The sequence below is a fragment of the Metopolophium dirhodum genome, chromosome 4 (genome assembly GCF_019925205.1).
Source record: "Metopolophium dirhodum isolate CAU chromosome 4, ASM1992520v1, whole genome shotgun sequence".
Taxonomy (NCBI): Eukaryota; Metazoa; Arthropoda; class Insecta; order Hemiptera; family Aphididae; genus Metopolophium; species Metopolophium dirhodum.
The window spans coordinates 24,780,563-24,799,650 of NC_083563.1; the positions used below are offsets into that span (position 1 = coordinate 24,780,563).

Sequence of the window (19,088 nt, forward strand, 5' to 3'; positions counted from 1 at the left end):
CTATAATACGTGCACGATCGAATTGCTGAAAAGTACTCGTCTTTTTCTAACACGACGAAAATTGTTGCTAAACGTCCGGGAATGGTGTATTGTTTTAATAGTGTTCGTTTGAAATTATCTCAATCGGTATCTCATGTTTTATAAATAAAAAACATAATATAACAATATAGGTTTCTCTTATGATATCCACGCTCGAATTTCAAATTATAAATATCGTTATCGTAATAATATTATATTGATAAAGTATAGGTACACAGCATACGCAATAATAAAATATGTACCATTATATACGGTAGGTAGTAGCAATGGCTGGTTAATAATAAAAAAACCTATACGCGAAATTCGGCTGAACAATTAAACTTATTTTACGAAGCACACGCGCAGACTGAGAAAATTTGTTATAATCGTCGTAATCAATTAGTAGTAGGTGCCGATAGTATAATATCTGTCTAAACAATTTGGTAGGTGCTTAATTATTCGCTCACGTTTAATAAAAAAAAAAAATTCCAAGGAAAATACTGCACACTCGTGCTATCGTAGTAATTATATTATTCGTATGTACCTACTAAAATATAATATAATATTAATTATATCACAGACATGTGAGCCCCGGCGCTTATATAATATTATAATCGTTTATTCGATGCTATACGGCGTGACGACTTATCGCGTGCCGATTCGAACTTTTATTCCATACAATATTATAATGCGTAGGTAAGTGTCGCGTCGTAAGTTGCGCGGGACACGAACTTCGCGGTAGGTCTTTAGGTTTTTTTTTTTGTTTCGTTTGGGGGGTGTTTGTCAAAAAACGGCAGGGCGAGTTCCACGAACGACGTTTACAACAACAACAACAACAACAACAACAACGATATAAACCAATTATCTACGTCACATCGGCTATCCGATCGGCTCTCATATACATATTATTCTGACTCGACGGGTGGCCCACCGCAGTGGGGTTCGACAATAACGATAGATAATATGAAGCGGCGAGGGTGGGTGCCCGACCGAGAACGTCTTTATAACGTACAGGTCATCGTAACGGCGTGTGGCGTACCTGTAACAGGGCTATGACGATCCTGGTGGCGCCGCTCCGGACGGCTATTGTGCTGACGGTGGTGGCCGGCGGCCGGGAGTCGCGGTCCATCCCGCGCCGGCTGCGTTAATATTACTTTCCACCCGTTCGCGGTTAAATGCCGCGGCCGTTGAACACGCGCGCACGCGGGTCAGATAACGTCGTCGCGTTGCTCGGGGGGAACGCTGTTGTGGCGGCGGCACCTGACGCGAGCGGAGGGGACACACGCGACACAACCGATCGGTCCACCGGCTTCGGACTGACTGCACGCGCTCGAGATGACCACAGAGTCGTGTCGCCGCACCCACCCCGCCCGTCCACTTGCCGACGCACGACGCGACCACTTCGCCGCCGCCGACACCGCTGCCGGTTGTTGTCGGTTTATCGCTCTCTCGTCTCGCGGTACGGTCTCGCGCGACTCTCGTAATAATATTATTATTATTGTTTCGCGCCGCCACCGTCCGCGGCCGACACTATGCCTACCTACCTATATCGAAAATGATTTTTTTCGATCTTATATAGGATCTTGTGAAAAGATGAAAAAAATAAACGCAAAATCACGGCTGGGATACTCGTGTCCGACATGACAGATCGCCCCAAACCAGCTGGTATGTTTCGTCCGTCGCGAAATATGTGAAAAATCAAAACTCGTTTGATCCGATAAAAATAATACGATATAGGTTCAATACAATATTTTGATACATTGGAATGTGTGTTCGGACCGATAAATATTCCGCGACACTTGTCTCGTTATATTATGATCGAACACGCGTCGTAAACTCGTAAGGAACATGAATAACAATTTTCCGAAACATTAGCAGATAACGCACATCTTGCTTGGACGTGATATACCATAATATACAGAATATAATATAATAAATAATAATATACATCAATATATACACTGCACGGTTTTTGCAAATTTGAGTGATAAAACAGAATCACATGTTTCATATTTTGTAATTCGCTTGTATAATAATTGAAAATATATTAGGTGTATTAAAATACGTACATAACATGTATAATATAGATAGGCAACACATAATTGAATTTAATAAATACAAATATTATGTTCCTATTTGTCTATTACCTATTAGCTATTAGTTGTTGATAAATTATCAGCAATTTGACGCAGTACGTTGTGGCCTGTGGGTTATTCGGGTCGCGTGACTGTGTGACGGACACAAATTCGTCTTGCGCAACAATCATACTTAAACATCCTTTGATGTTCATTAGAATACCGACAACGTTCACCGAACCAAATTATACAGCAGTATGTTACGCAAAGATAACCAAAAATTAATCTAATCATGTATAAAAGATAATTGAATACCATTTATCAAGATAAAAATAAGATAATAAATAATTTTACAATTTCGTGTTTTATCTGTTAAGACTTTTTTTAATGATTTGAGTTTTTAAATAAAAATAAATTTATTATATACAATACAGCTAACTTGGATTATATCTTTAGACTTTAATATAGGTAATAATATAGTTTTTAATTTTAACTGTGTTTGATTTTTCAATAATAAATTGATATATTTTAATTACTTAATTAAAATTTTAAAAATAGGTACATTGAGAACCTATATGGACACGAAACCTAACTGTGGTTGCTCGAGACATTTATGTGACACAATGATACTCGAAAAGTTACACTAATGTCAGAGGTTTTCTTTTGTAGATTTTAATGAATATTATATATGTATAATGTATAACAATATGCAATTTTATTATTTGAGTGACACATTATATTTATAGATATTCATTTAAGTAGAATGTTTCGGATCGTATTTACATATTTTATGTTTTTTTTATTACAAACCGTACTAACTAATCCTAAATAACCAACTAGTACAGTAATAACTAATAATATTATATAGCACGTGAACAAACAAAATAATAAAATGTATAATATACTCACATCGACACTAATCACTAATCAGTAATGAGTAGTGACCCTAGCAGTCGATTCTCAGTTAAAAAAAATAATAATAACAGTAATCTATCCATTTAAAAATAATCAAAAAGATAAAAGTCATTTTTTGCACCAAAACTGTAAAAAAAAAACACGAGAAACCCTAAAATACAGTAGAAATAGGTAATGCTTGTTATATATGTATATATTTTGACCTACAAAACTTAAAATATGGTTATAAGTTATAGGAGGTATAGCTACCTAATAACAAACATTTAATATTTTCAAATATCGGTCTTATTCGTTACATACCTTTAAATATATATGATGAAATATAAAAACAGCAATGATGCGTATAATAGAGGTACTAGAATTGTATATTTTCTTTATCTACAATACGTCTTATATATAAGTGAAAAATATGTAGTCAATCGAATTTAAAAAAGCCAACCCAAATCCGATTACTGATTTATAAAAGGTTAACGGGACCACAACGCAACTGTTATAATAGACAAAGCGAATGCGAGGCCGAGATTAACAAGTCACTTATTGTGATGACGCCATGGCGGATTTCGGAAATAAACGGAAATACAACGCCTACAACGAAACTGATAGGTTTTCGATCTATGAAGTGGGCGCATGGATCTAGAAATGGAAATAAATTATAATCATAATACCAAGAAGTCCTGTCCCGAGGAATTGCTTACCACCTGTGCAGTAGCAGTTCGAGAAACCAATAACATAAAAGTGTTTTAAGACCGTCTAGACCGGGAACTGCCCAACGCCGTCTAACTAAAAAAGTTAGAGAATCCAGGAACGCGCACGGGGTCGTTGCATCTATTTTCCTCGTTTGGTCGGTTAAGTTCGCTGTTAGTGCAGCATGCTAGCACCCACAAATCACATTAAGACGGGCCCTAGCGAGAAGCCACTGCCCACTACACCGTAAATTTCTGCAGGAGCGTTAACTACTTAAGGTTATGCTAACTCAGTTGCTTGTATATACATTATAATATTATAATATATTGTATTTAAATTAAAATAGTATTTCAAACCAATATTCATAAATTCTGACATCATATTAGTAATGGAGTGAAGTCACTCGTAGTTCAGATTAGGAAACATCATAGGTATATTTAGCAAAACTGTTATTTATATAATTTGATTTATATTTTTATGTTTATTTATTGATATCACTTTTTTCAATAATTTATGGCTACATTTAGTACAATGTTGTATCAAATGTTGATTTTATTTATCATACAGAGTGGTATTTTATTTTTAACACAAAACAGTAGACATCCCCGACTAGAAGTTTAAATGATTTATAATTTTTAGAAAATGAATAGATATTATAACAATAGCTTATTTTTATGTTATATTAATTTGCGTAACATGAGTATAATTCTAACCTTTATTATGATTTTACGTTTTTAAGTTATAACTATGAAACGTTAAATGAGTCATTTTTATATACCTATAGAGCTATATCTTTTTTTAAATATTTAGTGTTATTTAAATTTGGCTGTCGTCTGATTACGTTGATAGGATCACGACTCTGGTATACACAATTAAGTTTAAACATTAAATAGAATTATAACAGTAATACATTTTTATTTTTATTTTTAGAATAATAAAATTGCAATTTTTATATAATCAACATGTCTTAAATGATTCGATTACATATAATAAATATTAATAATTTCATTTGAACTCCAGTCTATCTGTGATCTACTGTAGTTTTTATGTAATGAACTGTACCAACACGTACACTTGTAAAGTCTCACCATCGAAGTCATAAATATTAACGATGTAATTAAAAAATAAAACAATAAAATAACTATTATAACCCTATAGCATAACTAATTCCTTGACCTTTTCTTAGATGCATCCGTCACAGAAATGCAATAAAATAACTAATAAATGAACGCTTTGAAATGTACTACGAAATGTTGAGATAAAAATAAATTATGCACTTACTTTAGGCTGTTTTTCAGTTCGCAGTATTGGCGTATCTTTATAAATATATTCGCTAGTTTCCACACATCCTCGAACAGGTGAAAGCATTAATTTTCTAGTCTGCAACACTTCTCGGACTACAGTGTCCGTATCAAACTGAAAAATCATAACTCAAAAGTCAAAATATTCAAAGGAACACTAAATATTACACCGTTAACACTTTTACTATATATCATATAAACAAATTATTAAGTATTAATTGTTAATGATCGTTTATAAAATAAATCCATTATAAGTTTATCAATATGAGTCTTTCCTTATGATCTTTGCATGCTTAGGATATTTGGTAAGTTATTCTACAATAAACATTTTACTAATATGTAAATTTCGATGCAATTTAATTCGAATTAATATACCTAATAATACAAGAAATAAAATCATTTTGACGTTATAATTAAATATAACAAAATATAAGATAACATAAAAAATTTTGTTTAATGTTTAGTGAATTTAAAATTGATGTCTGTGTAAATAGATAAATAAATGTTAGTGTGCCATATACGAAACATATCTGATATTGATCATATTAATACATTATTGATCACATTATTTTGAATATGTTGAACATTTTTTTCAAAAGTGATTGTCAAAAAGGACGTACCATCACCCCACCCCAATTAAAAAATATAAGTAGGAGTACGCTATAAGAAATAAAAACTAATATGGGAACTATATTCTCCTGCACCTCCTCCCCAATTTAAGTTCTGATCATATCCTTATGTTATATAGTTATCAGTAAAATGTATCATAGTAGAAAATATTTATAAAACGATATTTACTTCTTCATCTTGATCAGAAGCGGTAGGCGTACATGATCCATATGAAGAAACTTTTGAACTTAAACACTCCGAAACGGTATAATAATCATCATCACTCTCCATTTCTCTGAAAACAAAAATATAAATATTAATCATAAAAAAATAACAATCGGTAAGTACCGCAGGCCAAACAAATTATCATCACCTTCCATAAAGATAAAAAAAATGTATGTATGATTAATGCTTGTATTATTTAATAATGAAATAATATGTCACTTTTCTGAAAGTATTTATTTTGTAAATTGTAAATCAGTCTGATAAAAATTCTATATTATCAGTTTCTTAAAATAATAATATTAATTTTAGGTCTTTAGGCCAGAACAAAATATAATTGCATTTTTACTAAAAAAATTTCTGAACAGAGAGAATAAAAATATTTAATAATTTATTTTTATTTCTTTAATAAATTAAACATAGAATTTTTTACTCTTTAGATACGGTTACACTTACAAAATACAAAAAAAATCATAAATAAACAAATGCACGCAACAAATATATTGAATTGTTACGCTCAAGCCTCAAATTGTTGATGACAACACGAAACAAAATATAATAAATTATAATAGACATTGGACAGTTTAATTGTTTGTAAATATGCAGGAGAGGTATTAAGTTTGCGAATACATTTGGTATATGATATTATGATTCCAAAAGACATTAAATTATGCCATATAAGTATATAATTATCAATATTATGCATCTAACTTGATAGATAAAAATAGTATTTTTGATACAAACATATTAAAATAATTATATGTTGTAACCGTTAATAAGTAGATAATAACTAGGTATAGGTACTTTTAAACACTTCAAAGAAAAATTAATGACAGTTGTAAACTTGTAAATATTGTTTCAGGTTTAACTCGTTAATCATTAATCTTGATCGGAAAACCATCACGATAATAATACAATGTTGCCAGGGATTGTTTATTGTTCTGCGTCAAAGCTAGTAATTAGCGAGTGTTTTAAAACAACTTTTGTAAGTAGGTGCATTCATTTTCCGCAACACTAGTTAATTTTATTTTTTTTTATCATTTATGTATTTATGTATACGATCATACTTTTTGACTTACATATTAGCTAAATATATTAAACATTTTGGATAAAAGTATTTAAACTTGAAATGCATTTTAAATTTTCAAAGTATTCGAACCACTCCCAGAAGCATTGATTTAATAAATGTCTATCTACTATACGCTTTTTTATACACAATTTTATATTTTAAACATTAATGTATCGTTCACATGGCTCAAATACATTCAATTTCTTCAGTGATATTATCTATATTATTGTTAGGTATACCTACCTAAAGCTCAAGCCGCTCAAACAATTGTATTTTAAATGTCAAACTATTGTATTGGCTCTATTGATCTCTGATCCTATACGACGCGAAAAGACACAAATGCACTTAATACTTATTCAAAAGACAAAATATGGCATAAATAATGTCTGTCATAAATACGCAATAATTCGTGATATAACTTAGTATAATATTTTACTACATACATATGGTGTCTCTATTATAGTGTCTCAACAATCACTATGCAGATTGTCCTCGTATAAACATTCCGATAATATACCCGCTCGCCAAGTTTACATATTATATAAAATTCGACTTATAAAACGCTCGCATAAATTATTAGCCCAATAAATTGGCTATTTGCCTTACACATATTATTATCGTTAAGTAACACAAAAACAACAAATTTAATTTTCATTATTCTTACCAATATAATACCAAGACATAAATAAACATGGATGCAATTAAATATAATATGTAGTACTACTGTAGTTGTAGTAATATTTAGTGAGTAAACATAAACATATCGTTATATTAATATTAGAAAATATAAAGTTTTCGCAGACACGCGAGTGGGTATACTACATAATGTACACATTTATAGTCATGTACGCATAGACACAGGCGCTATAATAATAATAATAATAATAATATTGTGTTCGACCATATGATAGGAGGAGGACGTATAGGTGCACAGTTATATAGTCCATAATTTGTACATGATATTTTATAATGTGTACGCGTGTATACGTCGGGGGTTCGGTTACTTGCAGGGTATAAAGATCGAACGTGTAATCTATAATATGCATCGATATTATTACAAAAAAAAAAAATACAACAACAAAAAAAAACAAGGGAACACGGCTATGGAGCGTCGGCATTTCATGTCGGAAAACCGTCGTAGCGGCGATCTTTTTTGGCAGATTGCCGGGGCACAGTGCGAGATTGGAGAAAGCTTCTTCGGGGTTCGTATTTATAGCGTACAATATCTCGGATATTCGCGCACATGAGCACACATGTCGAGTCCTAAAAACAGGATCCTCTGCCTGAGCCAGACCACTGGTATACGCGTTGTTTTACATTATATACCCTGCACTATAAACAATCGTGTGTGTATATATTATGTATTAAATATAGCATGTGATAATAATTATTATTGGTACATATTATATATATATATATATACCACGGACCGAACAGCCGCAATTGTACGCGTGGGGGAGTGGGGGCGATTGATTTGAATTTATGTGAGTATTTTTAATTAACTACGCTTATGATTATTTTTTACGAAATAATCGTATTTTGTATAGTTAATTAGTTTAAAACCGCTTGCAGCAGAACAATAAATATATTAATTGTAGAACACGCAGCTTATAAAATATAGAAATAGTTTATTTTTATATAGGTATCTCATATAAACACGCATAGATAATAAATGTGTAAGGCTTTGTCTGCAATGGGTGACAAGCTGCAGACAGCCGTTTCAGCGCCAGACTATATTATTGACTAAAAGACTTATCGTGTCAAGCTATGACAATTTATGATAATATTTTGTAAAAATATTTAACATAATTTTTCAATTCAGTATCGATCGCTCGCAAATTAAATAATCGATCAATGACCAACTACAAATCTACAACGATGTTTAACGCATGAATTCATATTGAATTTTATCAACGTAAATGGTATAGGTAATATAATATTAATGCGTATGCGTGAGTCGTAAGTATGCAACTAATGACTATATTTTGTTATTTATTTATCTTTACATGCAGTAGGTACTTAGTATAAAATATATCATAATAATTTCCGAATCTGTCTGAATGTTTTTATTTTTAATATATAGGTACCTACTCCGGTACTCGTAAATCGTACTATCTAATGTTTGTTTTTCAAATTTGATTATGTTCTGGAATCTGTATTATATAGGTTTGTTTTATATAATAATATAATGTCCTATTTGTTGACGACGAATAATACTAATTATGTCTGCCCTGTCTGGTACTCTGGTAAAATTAACTAAAAAAGATATAACAAGTAATACCACTATCGTGGAGGATAAGATGATTCAACAGAGAACCCTAATATTTAATGGAACCAGTACATGTTTACTCAATGGGTAGGAATGCATGCTTGTTTTTGAAGTGTCATCTGGGAAGAATTGTGTTATTATAAAGGGTTTTTTTTCAATAACAGAAGGTTACACTTTTCGTCGTAATAACCAACGTAAAAAATCTCCAAATACTTTGAAATACTGAAATTAATACAATATATGATATTGTTTATATCGATATTGTACAGAAAAATGTAATTATGTAGGTAATAGGAACATACCAAAATAAATGGGGTATATTGTGTGGCAAGGGCAGAAAGTGAGCTATTTCAGTAGCGGACTCAAGTAAAAAATTAAATTACTCTTGCCGTGTTTTACATTGTACAATTTGAACTATACTTCGCTGCTATACTGTGCTTGTATAGGTACACTTATAGAAACTCGAAAGACATAATACCAAAACATAAAAGTTAGTATCGATGTGTTTTTATATGCGACCTCAAACTGATCTATAAAGGTATATCGTAGAAGGCATTCCTATATAGATATCAGCCATCTGAGTCATTATGACGTAATATTAATGGTAAATGGTAATGAGCAACTGACATCGAGAGTGATCAGTATTATAGTACCTATAATAGTAGACTCTTATAAGATATAATACTATAATTTATCACTTTTTTCTTTTCTAACCTTTGGAAATTGTAAAATATTTATAGTCAGATAGGTACGCCACTGTGTGGGTAGTTGGTAATATTATCATGCATGTATTATAACCTTGTATTGTAACTGTTATGTAGGCATTTATCTGAACATAAACGTAATATAATATAAAATGTGATAAAACACCATAATTTTCTTACTCTAATTCGAGTGTCTAAAAATAATGATTTATTTAATTATTTAATGAAAAATGTAATACCTACCTCTCAACTACAATCACTTTTAATGTTTCCACGCACTTAAATAATATGTATTATTGTATTGGTTATTGATAGTTGCGATAGTCTATTGATATACTGCGGTAATGTTTCTATAATCTCTGCAAATATTCTATTTTATTAATTAGACTTGTAGAATTGTGAGCAATTGACTATGTAGTAACTATTTAACTCAAACTAAAAAGTTAGTAAAAAGTACCTACTTACCTACCAACTAAAATACCAATCTCAAAAGTTAGAAAATTGGTTTCAAATTAATAATAATAATAATCCTTATTTACGGATAATAAATAATTAAAAAGTTTAAAAAAGGGCATATTATTATTGAATTACAACTCCAAGCCCCATCCCCTCTAAAAAAATACGTTTCGAGTTTGCAGCATAAACGTGTATACGTGATGGGAAGATTAAATAAATTCAATAAACTCTGATGCAACCGAAAATGCAGTTGCACTTATAATACCTATGTCTAGTATAAAATATAAATACATTTTAAACACACTATACATACTGAGTATTTACAATAAAATTAAAAAAAAGCTACGTAAGCCCTTAATAATAATAATAATAATATAGATAGGCACTAACTACTATAAACACTAAGTATTGCTAGTATTGATACGAATATTGGTGTGGTTTGTACTTACAGTATTATTATACTAAAATGATCATCAGCGTGCGAGTGTGAGATTTAACAATAATAATAACAATAAATTACAATTATTTCTGTTAATATATTATATTATAATATTGTATGAGTAGGCTTTTTACACAGCTACCTACACTATAATTGCCGATGTACCGTTGTCGACACTATAGAAATGTATTTAAACCGATATTCGTATTACACGGAAAAACACGTCGATGATGATATTAATATTATAATATAATATACATATATACATATACAATAGCCTGGTACAGTAAAACGCGACTTTAATTATTATTTTATTCGACAATCCCGGATACTTTAGCGTTTTTATATTATATATTTATTGTTAATGCTACCGTCTCGATAACGTATTATTATTTCGACACGACGGTCGAAGGAACAACAGCACACCCGAGTTTATTCCGTTTTTGACGAAACGAACGTTCTGCACAAATGCAAAGTAAACCTGTACATGACATGAACACGTATATATATATATACACGTATTATAGCTGAGGTACTTTGTGTATGTAATGTATAATATATTATGCAGAGTAAGTAGAAAACGGGCAACTGTGATACGACTGTAGCAACGTTCAAACGACCACGATACACATTACACTGATGGTCGGCATAGCTGAGAGACACCTCTATGAAATGTTTTTTTTTATTCACTTAAATATTGTCATTTTATAAAAATATATATACATTATATAAGCGAGAGTCGCCCATCGCCCGACGACACAGTGCCAAAATTATTTATTTTAAACTCTTCCCACTTAAATGGCCGCTTACATATCATAATAATAATATCTCCGTCATAAACATTGTTATACAATCGCGTTGCAAATTGTAAGGTGCACGAGTGTTGAAAAATTTATTATTGCCTTGAATTTGATAATTATAGGCCAATCACTCGATATATTCACTTTAATATTAAACCTAACGAGTAGGTAACAATTCAAAATTGATCGTCTGAAGTGACTGAGCGCAGATTTCCGACGTTTTGTTATGTTTGTTTTTATTTATTTATTAAATAAATCGACGTAGACAACGCATACGAGTTTTATATACTATTGATATAAATATCGTTAGTTATTATTTACAACAGCTAAACATTTATTAAAATGAACTATAGATTATTATAGTAATATAATAATAATAATTAATAAAAATAATAATAATCTTTATTACGGAAAAAACTCCATTTACATAAATAATTACATATAAGAATATAATATTATTACAATAACAGTATAAAATATATAAATATAATAATATAGCTATTTTATAACTCTTCGACGTTATGTTAAGACGGTATAAGTGTAATACTACAAGGTGTTAAGGTAGTTCAATAGAAAACAAAATTCGAAAAAATCAGTGTCTCAAATGTTGGTAACTAGTCTAATTTGTGAACTAAATTTGTGATGTCCGCAGCCTAGTCAGCCTACCTATTATTATACCAGCCGGGCAGTCAGCAGTCACCGCCAACATTAAAATGACACAATTTTTTAATTGTACAACACGTGGTAGTGTTCTTAATGCAAAGCTGATACTGCCTGATAGATACTAACTAGTATTTTGGTTCTAAGGTACCTAGGGACTAGTTGTTATGGTTGCCAGATTTCATACTTCAAAAAATACATAATAATATCTAGTCTATGTTAAAATCAACTCTAAAAAAAAATCTATTGATATAGGACGATAATAATTGAGTTGGTGAGGAGTGAGTTAATTTTAACATTAGTTTTCTAAAATATAATATGTTATAATATAGTAACATAATAATATTATATCTAGACAAATCTAACAGTCTCAAAAAATGTGTTCAAACTAAGTTTTAGGTAATCTAACTTAATAACTTATTTCTTCTATCAATGGTTATATGTGGTTTTGAATCGACGAACGTTTCACCGCTTCTTGTCTCACCACATAGTTTACGCTCATATTTATTTCAAATTGAATTCTATGTAAGAAATTCTTGCGTATATGCCCGTACGTTAATCTATCCTTCGGATCGTTAGTCCGTCCTTACAATCAATTTGTTGGTGTCGGTTGGTATCAGTTATCAAACATTCATTTTGGTTCTATAAGTAGGTACCTATGTTTAATTATTGTTGATTTAACGATATATTTGTAAAGATTTTTTTGTACGTATAATTCAATAATCATAATTCATAAGCCACCATATTATTATAGTATACCATGTAATGTGTATTGTGTATGACATTAGCTTACAACTTTAACAGAATCGTGTACAAATTAAAATTAGCTTTGCATTTTAATAAATAAAGCGAGGATAAAATTATAACTATATTGGTGGATACTCACATAATATTTTATGTTCATAGAAACTAGTATGGTCCAGTGGTCAAAATTCGACCAGAAAAACCATAATATTAATTAATGAGTAATGACGCTGAATTTATGAAACGTCCATGACTGATATTGCGGGAATAACAATATTGCACAGTGCAGTTCGGGTCCGTTCAGGCCTATTCTGGCACTTTCACATTTCCGTCAGCAAAAAACGGTTTTTACCATAACTTCGGTAACCGTCATAGCAGAGCAGAATGTACCTATATACCTGTACTACTGCGGGTTATACCTACATGGTTCCCCGTCAGACAGATCCGCGGCAGGAACGCTGTTGGTCAGATACGCGGCTGACCATTACTGTCGAGTTTCAACTCTCTCACGGACCTATATGTCTGTATTATTATTACTTAATTATTTGGCCGGTCCGTCCTGCACGGTAGGTTAGGGGCCGGAGCTTTCGGGAACTGCTCGGCGACCAGAACTCCGGCGGGATTATACCCGGAAATGCAAAGTTTCCAAATCAGCACTTTATATCACGATATAGTCGATGTACAGCCGCCGCCTGCATATTATAATATAACCGTCGAAAGTCTTCGGCGTTCGTAATATTAAATTAATGTTATATAGTCGACTTGACGCCATCAGAAATTGAAAATAAATCCTGTTGTAGACATTGTCACATTGGTTCGGCTCGTGGCTCGTGGGCTATGTTTCAAGTTAGCTTGGTATCATAGAGTATCATAGACGTGCCGTAGGCAAAGGCGTGCTCAGGAATTTTAAATGGGGTGCGGTTTAAAAAAAAAATAGCAAATTGTCTGATCTACAATTGAGAATACAATAATTATAGTTATACCTATATGTAAGTACATATATATTTGTCAAGTGCCCCCCCCCCTTGAGTACGCCCCTGGCCGTGGGAATGTTGATACTTGGTACAGCGTGGGGCGCGCCGTGCGTCTCGTCACATGTGTTCCCACGGCTTGTTCCTCGGTACCATATAGAATAAGAATAATATAAGTACAGTCAATGTCGGTAGTCACGAGCCGAGCCACGCGCTGTTTGGGTGGGTGAAGGGTTTATTGAGTTCAATCTAACCTTACGCCGCTAAAGGCAATAGCCGGTATTATTATTTAGATTTAAATTAATTCGATAACGACAGCGCCATCTACTGCTGCCAAATCATTTTTAATCCAACCCGTGCGCATTGATTAAATATATGTATATGATAATGCTGTGCGTGAAGAACTGGCCCTCACAGCTGCTCAAATTCCTAGGAAGATGGCGCTGTCATATACGATTAACAATGATGAACGATGTGGGAAAACCTCCATCGGATTACTTTTTAGGAATATATTAATTTATTGAGGGGCTTCGTCCCTTGGGTCATAAATACATAATATGACATCGGCCCACTGCACGTCTGGTCCATCTGGCCCAGTCCGCCCCTGATGATAAATAGGTAATGCATGTTTGAAAATAATTTAGGCTCATATTAAATATTTAAATAGGTATATTATATTTATATACTTTATTCATAACTCATAAGAAGTAAAAGTCTAATAACAATAATATTATTATGCTCACTTATATATCCAGTAAAGCAACACATATCACAATATTATGTTTCAAATTGGTGTATAAATTACGATGCAATTTTTTCTTCACACTTGGTCGGTCATGATATTCGTAAACCCAAGGATAATATTATAGTAATATATTATATCGTGTCGTCGCCGAGCGTCACGGGTAGATTATATTCACTTTCATTGCATCAGCGGTGTCCGCGAAACCGTTTTCACTAGTTTTCAACAAATTCAAACTGACACATTCACACGGCGAGATGTAGCCATGTAGGTATTGTAATGTATATTATATCGTAAATATGAGGCGCATAGAACCACAACAGCTTAACCCACAAAAGTGTTTTCATACAGTACGGGCAAGATAATAAACTCACATTTTATATTATATTATAAACCCTTGCCTTTAAAACCACCTATAATAGTATTATATCAATCTGAAACGTTTTTTCACATAAAAGAGAATTTGATTTTTTGTGGGTTAAGCTGTTGTGGTTCTATGCTTCGTAAATACTCGTAGATTCTCCACGAAATGGCGGAGGAATGCGTTACCGGGGCCAACTACAGTGGTCCGCCTACGATTTATTATTATAAAAGTACGTATCCTTGCATTTTGCAGGTTGTGTAAAAAGTTTACCGGGTAATTGTTTAGTATGTGACCTACGCCACCTACAAAGACGATTATCTATACCTATATACCTAGGTATAACGTACGTACGTAACCTGTGTGCGGACAACGTGTACGGGTAGGTACCGAATTAACATTTAACAGTCAAGATATGTACATTTTTTTAATTTTAAGTAATATACGAAGAGTAATATTGCTAAACAATTTTTTTAAACAAAATAAAATTGTTTTATGACATTTTTTGAATAATTTTAACATATTATATTGCTGTATAATAAGTATGTGTAAGTAGTGTATTCAATATTCTTGCATTTTTTATTTATTCATATTTTGTTTGACTGATTTTTACATAATTTAATGTATAATCCTGTATTATTTTATATTTGTATCAGGTACCTACTAATTAATTATTAATAATAAAATAACATAATTTCATGATTTATAATTTGACTAAAATTACTAAACGAATACCGTTTACCGTCCTGAAGCAAAATAGGCGGCATAGCTGGTTGATTAAGGATACACAAACAATTTATATTACAATTATTGTAGTATTGTAGTGTATATACTTAGGTTAGGTTATATATACACTATACATTACATATTATACCATCGATATAGGCCTGATTTATTGAATTTTTATGTTATATTTGTATATACCATTATTAAACATTGGGAAACCAAAAAAAATGTTCAAAACATATAAATTCAAGTATTATGTAAAAAAAAACTATAGAAATAGTCAGTAGTTTCTTGATATCGGAAAATCTTGTTCAACCAATAACCATGTCTCCATGTATATTTTATATTATTTTAATATCAATAAATGATAATCATTGATTCATTTTGACTATATTATTATAATTTAAATTTAACTATTTAATCTCAAAAATATCTATTATCTACTTTATATTTAATGGTTCTTAATAAAATTTAGGTATACTTGTGTAATACAGGTGGCCAATTCTTGATGGTTTCAAGAATCAGCACCCAAGAGTCATAAAGTATGTATATTGATAGTAATTAGTAATTACCAAGCATCAGTGACAGAAGCCTGAAGCTAAGACTTAAATGCAAACAAATTATAAATAGTGATACTTTAATTAAATTTAGATCTTTAAATCCTTACATTGCTTACGTGGAGTTTAAATTATTATTCTTAAGAATTGACTTATTGTTAACTTTATAGTTTAAGGTATTTGGTCAGCTTGAAATCATACTCAGCCACTCAGGTCTAATATTAAAAACATAACAGTATGTTTAATAAGAGCCACTCATAAAATAAACCATAAAGAAGTATTTAATATTATAACATCTATGTAATTTAAGTGATAAACAATACCTACAACCTACGTACCATTAATAACTCATGATTAATAATTAATGAAAAAGGTTCATGATTAATTAGTGTATATAAAATTTTTTATTTTTATTACAATATTATTGTGTAGTACAAGCAATGTCTTAACAATCTCATGTCAGTATAGATTATTAAAATGTTTACCTATACTACGTTATTTATTTAAGATATATTAATTAAATTCAACTCTTATCTAATTCTTAGTGCTAACACATAGCACAAACTATTTAATGGAACTGTATGCATGTAAAAAGTATAAAATAAAACATTTTAAAACTTGATAAAAACTGTTTTGCTCAGTACCAGTAATATGCCTTAAATAGGATAATTTATGATGTTGATAGCATGTTTATTTATTTACCCATTTAAGTAAAATTAAATATTAAACATTTTTATTGATACATGGAAGGTTGAACAATTAAAAAAAATATATAGGTATATTTTATTTTTTATTTTTCATTCCCTCCTTCTGTTTTTTTTGTTTCTTTGTATCTTCTTCGTCAATGGGAGCCGACTTCACAAATGGTATCTCATCTTGATATCTGGTTGGCAAGTATTTCTTCAATATTTCTGGCACTTTGATTCCTGTTTCGGTCTGATAAGTCTCCAAAATAGCACAAATCACTCTAGTTGTAGCACATGCAGTAGCATTTAACATATGCACATAATCAACTTTTTCATTCATTTTTTTTGTTTGACCATACCGTACTAGTAATCTTCTTGATTGATAATCCAAACAATTACTGCAAGATACCAATTCACGGAATGCCCCAGATCCAGGGAACCATGCTTCCAAGTCGAGTTTCTTGGCTGCAGCATGATTCAATGCACCAGATACAATGTTAACAACTCTGTAAGCAATGCCTAAGTCATTATAAAACTGTTTTGAATTATTAATCATTTCATCAAATAAAATCCAAGATTGATTATCAAAAGGGGACGTTAAAACAAACTGTTCAACTTTTTCAAATTGATGTACTCTGAATATTCCTCTTGTGTCCCTTCCATGAGATCCGACTTCTTGTCGGAAACATGTTGATACTCCAAGATAGCGAATAGGAAAACTAGCTTCAGGTAACCATTGGTCACGATGAAGTGCTGCTATTGGTTGTTCAGAAGTTGCGATCAAATATTTTTCATCTAAATTATGGTCACCAACTTTTTCACTACCTTTGCCAATTACCTTATAAAGTTCTTCATCAAACTGAGCAAGTTGAGCGACTTCTTGCATAATTTCTTTCCTCATAAAAAACGGTGTATACAATGGTTTATATCCTTTGTCATCCCATCGGCGCAAGGCTTCTTGGACTAGTGCAGATTGTAAAAACACAGCTGGACCTTTGAGATAATATCCTCGGGTGCCCGATACTGTGGTTCCTGCATCAGCATCTACACCGTCGATCATGTGAATTAGATCTATATGAGAGTACTTCTTCTTGACCGTACAATCACCAACCATGGCAACCACAGCGTTTTCTTCTTCATCATTGCTTAACGGGACCGATTCATGCAAGAAATTACTGATTTCTTTGAACGAATCGTTTCTCGTTTTCTCTACGTCAAGCAGGTCTTTGTCGTTTTGGGTCAAAGCATTGTCGATGAGTATGCGCACTTTTTTGATTTGTTCCACTGATAATGGTTTCAAAACGTCGACTGTAATCGTGTCCAAAACGAAATCAGGCGCGACGTCGCCACCATCTTTGGGCTGCGGTTCCTTAGATTTGATCTTCTCGCCGATCGTTTTGCTGCAGAGGTTTTTCAACTTGTTTAGATTGTCCGCTTTGAAACGCAGCTGCCGCCACTTGCCGTCGGCTTCGACAACTTTGTCCACCAAACTTGGATCTTTGAAACGTTTCCTTTGGTTTTCACGAATCTGGTCCGGGTTGCCTCCTTTTTCTGTTCGGAACAAGTCCAAGTCGAGCACCATTTTTTCAAGCGGTTGAAACACAAGCTGTAAACGGACCACGAAGACCGGACGACGTGTCTTCGGACTTTCGAAAATAAAATGATCAGTTAGTAAGCTAGTGTAATGACGATAACAACATAACCATAAAATCGTGGACGTGTTATCTTGTTATCACAATTTAAGATAGTACTATCTTTAACCGTGCTACGGTGTCGTCGGTTGATAGTGCGGTGATACTTGCTCCATCTATTCCGCCGCACTGGCAACTGCGAGTGTCAGAGTGTCTATAATCGACCGTAGGAGGCTGCAGCGGTATATACTAATTTACATCAATATTACCAATATTTCGTTTTTCAATTACAAATATTACAGTTTATGTTACATGAAAGTTGGTGTATGGTGTATCATCTTGTCGTGGACGTTTGACTCCACCCTTACAAAACAAAAAAAGTGTCTACTACAACTTACAAGTCAACAAAAATAAATATAAATCAAAACAATTTTATATAGGTAATAGAT

At 32.1% G+C, this 19,088-nt stretch overlaps 2 protein-coding genes across 8 annotated transcripts in view; both read right to left on the reverse strand.

The window, feature by feature from the left end:
• LOC132943113 (titin) overlaps positions 1-11,367 on the reverse strand; it is a 54,948-nt gene extending 43,581 nt beyond the window's left edge. For 3 of the 7 annotated variants that reach the window (XM_061011936.1, XM_061011935.1, XM_061011933.1), the window contains exons 1-3: positions 10,772-11,361; positions 5,792-5,897; positions 4,974-5,108 (exon numbers count right to left, since the gene is read on the reverse strand). In XM_061011936.1, the coding sequence (XP_060867919.1) occupies positions 4,974-5,108; positions 5,792-5,893 (237 nt within the window). In that variant the 5' untranslated portion in view covers positions 5,894-5,897; positions 10,772-11,361. Of the gene's footprint in view, positions 1-1,057; positions 1,344-4,973; positions 5,109-5,791; positions 5,898-10,771 lie in introns of those variants that run through there. The other 4 variants (XR_009664330.1, XM_061011937.1, XM_061011932.1 and 1 more) reach the window with 4 other exon arrangements.
• A 5,666-nt stretch (positions 11,368-17,033) lies between these two features.
• On the reverse strand, positions 17,034-18,694 carry LOC132943115 (serine--tRNA ligase, cytoplasmic). Its single transcript, XM_061011940.1, has one exon. The coding sequence runs from the start codon at positions 18,588-18,590 to the stop codon at positions 17,106-17,108; it is 1,485 nt and encodes a 494-aa protein (XP_060867923.1). The 5' UTR covers positions 18,591-18,694; the 3' UTR covers positions 17,034-17,105.
• Between the last annotated feature and the right edge of the window lie 394 nt (positions 18,695-19,088).

What these genes read in the sequence shown, in the direction of transcription:
- LOC132943115 (XM_061011940.1), bottom strand. Translation starts at nt 18,590, where the DNA reads ATGGTGCTCGACTTGGACTTGTTCCGAACAGAAAAAGGAGGCAACCCG.